The sequence below is a fragment of the Ciona intestinalis genome, chromosome 3 (assembly GCF_000224145.3).
Source record: "Ciona intestinalis chromosome 3, KH, whole genome shotgun sequence".
Taxonomy (NCBI): Eukaryota; Metazoa; Chordata; class Ascidiacea; order Phlebobranchia; family Cionidae; genus Ciona; species Ciona intestinalis.
The window spans coordinates 3,548,561-3,556,497 of NC_020168.2; the positions used below are offsets into that span (position 1 = coordinate 3,548,561).

General features: G+C 38.8%; 1 protein-coding gene across 1 annotated transcript; it reads left to right on the forward strand.

Annotated features, from left to right (window-relative positions):
* Positions 1 to 39: 39 nt before the first annotated feature.
* Positions 40 to 6,759, forward strand: LOC100175124 (sodium-dependent neutral amino acid transporter B(0)AT1-like). The gene is given in 12 exon segments (XM_009859843.2): positions 40 to 805; positions 1,153 to 1,287; positions 1,929 to 2,026; positions 2,447 to 2,674; positions 2,735 to 2,845; positions 3,306 to 3,469; positions 3,471 to 3,548; positions 3,821 to 3,977; positions 4,368 to 4,569; positions 5,013 to 5,172; positions 5,475 to 5,658; positions 6,268 to 6,759. Coding segments are annotated over 12 exon segments (1,905 nt in total). The 5' UTR covers positions 40 to 675; the 3' UTR covers positions 6,526 to 6,759.
* The last annotated feature ends 1,178 nt before the right edge of the window (positions 6,760 to 7,937 follow it).

The following is a 7,937-nucleotide window of genomic DNA, read 5'->3' on the forward strand; positions in this document are numbered from 1 at the left end:
AAGCTAATAGAATGCTAACGCCTTCTCGTTTGAAGCATATAGCGAGCTCGTTAAGTTTTAGCAAACATTTTGCTCTTTTTATAAAAGTTTGATCGTTCTTTTGTTCAACACTATCCATCAGAAATAAACAGAGTAAGCGTCGACCCCACAGGAGTATTTTATGGCACCTTCTTTGTTAAAATGTTGACAAAAGGGGGAAATATTTTTATATGCGTTCGTTCATATAAAAGCGCGCAGTAAATTTTGAATAACAGTTTTTCAGTTTTGCAGCAAAGAAAACGTTATTCTATTGCGTGAGGGCGAGGGCCTGCAGCGTTTTAAGCCACGGGACCTGGGATAGTAAAGGGCAGAGTTATTCAAAGTTGTAAATTAATTCTGCTTATGTAGTCTACCACAGTTACGCATTATACCAATAACGTACTGTGGGGTAAGATGGGACACCTTTGGCACATATTATTCAAATATCCTGATTGTGTTTTAAACAATTAACAACGGTCTATGAGGATCGATAAGATAAGGTTTCATATGTCTACTACCAAATTGCACAAAAAAAAGAATGAAAAGGTGTCCCATTTTTCCCAACCTTACTATACAGCGAGTTGTTTAGGCCATAAGCAACATTTAAAAAGAGCTTTATAGAAAATATGTTTAATTGTTTGTAATATTAAAAGCAATATGGCGGAGACGAAGGAGGAACGACCACAGTGGGATAATAAGGCTCAGTTTCTGTTAACTTGCATAGGATTTGCTGTTGGATTAGGAAACGTATGGAGGTTCCCATATCAACTGCAAAGTAACGGTGGAGGTGGGATATTATGATAACAGCATTGGATTATTGAAATACACGAGTTAAGGCGCTCGCCTGGTAAATAGAAGATACTGGTTCGAAGCCCGACAATGCAGCCGCTGTTGTTATGTGTCTACGGCAAGATATTCCAACGGTAGTTTTGCCCGTTGGTTTTTCCGACCAAGTGACCACTAATGGGTCGTCTAGCAAATTTTCAGGCTTGAAGAAAAAATAAAACTGTGTACTATAACTTATGGAATTAGCCCATCACGCGAGGATAAATATAATATGATATTTATGCATTCGTTCATTTCTATACGCCACAGTAACTTTGCAGAATAAAAGATGCGTAATTGTTCATGCAGGGGCGTTTCTTATCCCGTACTTAATAATGCTGGTGTTCGAAGGAGTTCCATTGCTTTATCTTGAACTATCCGTCGGCCAATGGTTGCAGAACGGAAGCGTTGGTTGTTGGTTAAAACTTAGTCCGTACATGCGAGGTTAGTATGGGCGTTCTGTTCTGATCGCTATGGAACATGCTTGGGGATTTGTAGGCGTCGAATTGGTCGCGAAAGTTTAAATTTGCCTATTTATCCTTTTGGTTTTCGCAAAGATAGACTTTAAGAGTGTTTTTACTGCGCTTTATTTTGAGAATCTTTACATTATGTGTGCATTTGCATTCAAGTAAACAGGGAAATTACGACGCAGTACAGTTTACTGTGCGAGGTAAACACGAATTCGCGACCGATTTGTTTAAACTGTAGCCCGAACCCGGAAAAAGGGGTGTCATGGCAGAATATGCATATTCTCCTTTAAGTTATATATAGCCACAGGAGAATAACATGAATTACTGGTGTATTGAACAATTTATGGCATGCAGAACAACACATTATAGAGTGGAAAAAATGGGACACGTTTTATTCTGTTTTCTTGTACCATTTGGTAGTAAACAGAGAACATTCAAATAATTATAAAACCGTTTCCTCGCGCGGCTTTCGTAGACGGTTGTTAATTGTTTAAAACATGATTGGGATATTTGGATATTATATTCGAAATGTGTCCCATCTTTCCCACCCTACCATATGACGGTCCAAAGCCATTCTTTAAACCGTTTGAAAAATTAACATGTCTGTTTTAACAGGTCTCGGCTTATGCAGTTTGTTCGTATCTTTCCTGGTTGGGATGTACTACAACACTATCATCGCTTGGTGTTTGTGGTATCTATGCAATTCATTCCAGGTCATTATCAATGTTAATTATTAAATTAATTTAAAGCACTGCTTTCAATAGGCGCCAAACCAGGGGTGGTTTGATGGCAAGGTCTGATGAATTTTGTGAACCGCATCAATCAGTAAACATTACAACCAATAATTAGTTTTGTTTCATTAAATGTGCGTCTAACGTCCCACCTCCCCTGCATTTAAAAATGCTTTTCTTGATATATAGTAGGGTGGGGGAATTTGGTAGACATTTTTATTCTATTTTCTTGTCCTGTCTAGTAGTAAACAAAGAACATCAAGCTATTTAAAAAAATGAACATCACGACTCCCATTTATACCGATAACTGTTTAAAACACGAACAGTATATTGGGATAATATGTGCTAAAGGTGTCCCAACTTACCCCACAGTACTTTAATTCACCAATATTGTTTGTACAGGAGCCGCTACCGTGGAATGACTGTCCACCAAACGCAAACCTCACAGCTCCAGTGCAAGAATGCGCGTTAAGCTCAACCACCGAGTATTACTGGTATCGTACAGCTCTTAATATCAGTCCTAGCATAAGTGAATCAGGGGGCATTCAAGTTCATTTACTGGCTTGTATGATACTGGCATGGCTTATCGTAGCTGCGTGCGTTATCAAAGGCATAGCATCATCAGGCAAGGTAAATAAGTGACTTGCATTAAAACCTATAGATGATCGTTTAATTACTTTTTACATTAAGGTGGTTTATTTCACTGCTACCTTCCCGTACGTTGTTCTCTTCTGCTTCCTTGTTCGCGGTCTCACACTCCCGGGTTCGAGTACAGGTCTCAGTTATTTATTTACCCCAAAGGTAGGCAAAGTAAGGTGCCAAACTGGACACAGGATTTTTATATTGACACTTTGAATTATGGATAAATTAACAGAAATTAAGTATTTTTAAACGACTCATTATAAGTTTAAATGTATAGTAGGGTGGGGGAAGATGGGATACCTTTTCTTTCTATTTTCTCGTCCAATTTGGTTGGAAGCATATAAAACTTAAAGAACTATGAAACCTTATCCCTACGACTCCCATATACCAATGTTAAGTATATAAAACACGATCAGGATGTTTGGATATCATGTGCTTAAGGTGTCTCATCTTCCCCCACCCTACTGTATATTCAGCTGTTTCTAAACGCAGGGATGTCGCTTTTACAAAGTAACTGATATTTTAAAGGTTTTATGCGCTCAAGAATAATCAAAAAAAAATCCTTTAGGTAATAAAGTCGCTTTACTTATGCTAAAGCACTACCATCATTCATATACAGATTGAACTTCTAAGCAACCCTCAAATCTGGCTAACAGCAGCCACACAAATATTCTTCTCACTAAGTCTTGCCTTTGGTGGAATGATCGCATTTTCAAGTTACAACCCAAGAGATAGCGATGTAGAAGCTAACACATACATCGTGGCTGTGACGAACAGTGCAACCAGTTTACTTGGCAACCGTGGTCATATTTTCGGTGCTTGGGTTCAAGGCCACGGTCGACTTTGAAACATGTATTGCAGAGTGAGTTACACTTTCTATATTTTGTACAGTGTATAGTCTTACGCAACAGAGCACGTATAAATGTTAATATATAGTGAAATGGGGAAATGTGGGACACCTTTTCACTCTACTTTCTCGTCCCATTTGGTAGTAAAAAAAGAACATTTAAATAATTATAAAACTGTATCCTTCAGATTCCCATAAACCGTTATTAATTGTTTAAAACACGGGATGCGGATATTTGGATATTAAAAATGTCTTGTCTTCCCCTACCCTACTATATTTCTTTGCAGCAACATTCAAATTTTGTTGGATTATTACGAACAACCGGAAGGTAGCATCGCCTTAGCAGGTTACAACGACTTTCTAATTGATAAATTCGGTTCAGTTGCAAATGGCACTGCGTTCCATAACTTGACCGAGTGTAGCGTGGAAAGAAATTTGGATGAGGTAATTTGAGCACGAAAATTGGCATAACGCTTTGAGCTGAATGAATAGCTAGGTCGCATTTATCCTCGGTTTTTCGCATAGCGGGGAAGTGATTTTTAAATGTAGGACCGACAATTTAGATGTCCCGTAAGGGACTACTGGATTGGAGCTTTGGCCGTTACGTGTCTTGCCCAAGGACACATTTTCGGTTTGACACAGACGCGCTAACCTCTGTGCTAAGACGACGTACAAGCTGTTGCAATTTTCTAATGTGTTGCCCTTCTTAAGCATCTTCTTAATCCCTTTCTTTTTTGTTCTTGGTTGCCGCATTCAAAAGGACAAAAATACAGCTATTAATTTCGGTATACTTCGTGTATGTAATGAGATATTTAATTATAATATTTTGCACAGGGAGCCTCAGGAACTGGGTTAGCATTCATAGTATTCGCTGAAGCAATTCTTCGCATGCCCGGAGCGCCTTTCTGGTCAGTTTTGTTTTTCCTCATGCTCCTGACGCTGGGACTTGATTCTATGTTTGGGAACATTGAAGGTGTTCTCACACCGCTCAACGATATGGGCATCACGAAAGGATTTCGAAACGAGTACGTTGTAGGTGGGTTACGATCACTTATTTGGTATATAGTAGGGTGGGGAAAGATGGAAGATCTTTTCATTCCATTTTCTTGTCTTATTTGGTAGTAAACAAAGAACATTCAAAGGAATACAGAACCATATCCTCACGACTCCCATAGACCGTTGGTAATTGTTTAAACACGATCAAGACATTTAGATATAACATGCAAAAAGCCCGTCTTTTCCTACTATACCATACTTTGTTCGCTGTTCCAGCGCCTTGCTATCTTGTACAAACAAGAGCTCGAAATTTAGTTTTATTACCACGGCACAAGTGAAAGAGTTTGCCGTTTGATCAAGTTGCGTTTTTATTCACAATTGAATTTCTTTGATGGATCAGTGAAAAACGGCATGAGCAAACATACATACCAATATTTAGGTGTGGAGTTATATTTATCGTCAGTAAATTTGTTTTCTCGACAGCGGGAATTGTTCTCGTGTCGTTCTTGGTCTCGTTAACTTTTGTGCAAGGCTCGGGCAACTACTGGCTTGATGTTTTCGACAAATACGCCGGCTCTCTGCCATTGCTGATCATTGCCTTTTTTGAGCTTACAACGCTGGCTTGGATATACGGCTATATAAAGTTAGTGCGGTTATTGTTCAGCGTGTTTAACGTGTTATTGACCTGTAATAGGCAAACACTTCAAGCGATGATAAACATGAACTCTGTAGATTAATGTTCAACCAAACTTGAGTTCAATGAATGAATGAATGCAATGTATTATCATCGTGGCAGGGAAACTACAATCGTTATAACACGAGTGTTCTGTTTTCTACACCTCGTTCGCGCTTACGAATTACCAAACAGCGTAGAGCCTCGATCCCACAACCCAAAGTTGTCGCAACCTATCCACGGCGCCGGTTTACCAGTTCATGTGTTTTCAGGTTCGAAACTGACATGCGAGAAATTTTGCCACCGAGATCCAACTTTTTCCGTGTGGCAAGCTACTGGTATTGGAGAGTGACAATCCCTATTATCAGCCCCCTTCTTCTTTTAGCTGTATTCATATACTATCTCTATGATAGTGCGATCAAACCACTCACCTACATGGCATGGCAATCAGAATTGGTAATTCTCTTTTAAATAGACACATAATACACAATGTACACACATAGTAGTGTGGGGAAGACGGGACACCCTTGCATATAATATCCAAATATCTTGATCGTGTTTTGAACTTTACCAACAATCCATGGGAATCGGTAGGAAACGATTTTATAATTGTTTAAATGTTCATTGTTTACTACCATTTAGACGAGAAAATAGGATGGAAAGTGTCCCATCTCCTCACACCCTACTATACCTTTCTTTGTGGTTGTTGTCTTGCTATCAACTTGACACTAAACTTTTTCTGACCTCTTGTGATGTTGGTTTAGGTTTGGTACATGTATTTGTACATAGCAAAACTTCTGTAATCATAGCTTCCGGACTGTTGGTGTATTTCAAATGCTCAAGTCTCGAACGCGTTTCAGCAACGTATTTATCAAGCCTCGGGAACGGCGTTCTTCTCGCTAAAAATCAAGCTATCGCTTTTGTAGCTTCTGATTTTTGTTAAAACATTATGTATCTACCTTCCAACAAACATATATGTGATGAAAATTCCTTATGAATCAAATTGAATTTAGTCTGCTTCCCGCACATGCCTGCATTTGTTTAATTTTCGTATTCATCACGCAGGGCGGGAACCTTGAAGTCTTTTATCCGGATTACGTTGTTGGAATAAGCGTGCTCATTACATTGGTATGCACGATATGGATACCTTTGGGCGCTCTATACCAGTTAATCAGACGCCTACGAGGGAAAACGAGCAACAAGCATGAAGTTATATCGCCATCTAGCGACGAGATGCATATCAAATCTAAATCCGTCGTCGAAGTACAAGAACATAACTTTGGAAAGGGCAATGAGAATAAAAACTTCGATCACAATGAATAGGAAACATCAGCTGGACGTCTAACATATCATTCCTCGTCTGCAACAGTTTTTTTAAATCACTTCACTTGTACATTTCAATTCATGTGACATATTTTGGTTCAAAATTGTTGTTATGTCAACTTGATTGAAGGTGTAAAAGTCCCTTAGCATACGAAATTCATACTGCATTCTGTTTCTGTCTGTTTTCTTTCCATTATGCTGTGCATGATAATAAAAGATAAGTGAAGCTCTGAAGTGAATAAATGACAATTGCCTTGTTCTAGCATTCAGCTGACTGACACATTCAAGCATTCAGCTGACTGACACCATATCTGTATTAAGTACAGTTTAAAGATGGTAAATCAAAATCTTTAAGAACAGTTTTTTTTAAAGCTTTCTGTCGTTTGTTTGTTTAAATGTCAACATTTAACATGCCGGGAGTACATAAACAAATTTACAAAGAGATTTAAAGAAATAGTGGTTGTGCTGCTTGTGTCCAAGCTGGCGTTCAAATCTTCACTCAATTGAAAGATTGAATGAAAGAGTGAAGAAAAAACATCAGTGTTTTTTTTTGGGGGGGGGCAATTTATGAGTTAATTGTTTTTAGGGTGGGGGAAGACGCGACACCTTTAGCACATAATATCCAAACATCCTGATCCTGTTTTAAACAATTAACAACAGTCTATAGGAGTTATGACTTGTGAGGATACAGTTTTATAATTCTTTGAATGTTCTTTGTTTACTACCAAATGGGACGAGAAAATAGAATGAAAAGGTGTCCCACCTTTCCCCACAATACTTTAAATCTTTTTCGGACATACATTATATTCAACATATCTAAAGTATAACATAACAATATGACAGTGGAGACCATACCAACTAGAACAAAAAAAAAACAGAAACCGTTATTGCTTTTCAAGCTCCTACTTTACTCTGCCACAGCCTTTCTGGTTGGCTTCCCAGCATATGGATCGTGTGTTGGAGCAGTTGGTAGGCGAGACAATACATCATCATCTGTGTCCGGTTTGGTGATGTCATATTTCGGTGGTTTGATTTCACCAGATGGCCGTGAGCGTAGTGGGGGTAACTTGGACTGAACCACGCTGGAAAGGTTGAATTTATTAGGTTATGAAAAGGCGGGTGCTGTGTTGCGAATGGGGTCTCAGTCCAAGACAGAGTTGCACTGGTCGCATGAACCACTTAAAGCTTTCTGGGTGTTGGGGTAAGGGGCCAATGCTTTCTGAGTGTTGGGGTAATGGGTTAATTTAGGCCCAAATCCAGAGTTCTTGACAGGGACACACCCATATAGAATAAAAGTTATGAAAACAAAATTTAGGTTAAAACAAACTAGTGTTGCCGCACATTGGTTAGCAGACTGGCTCTAACGGGAAAGTTACGAGTTCGAGGTTGATGCTGTTATATTGACAATTATT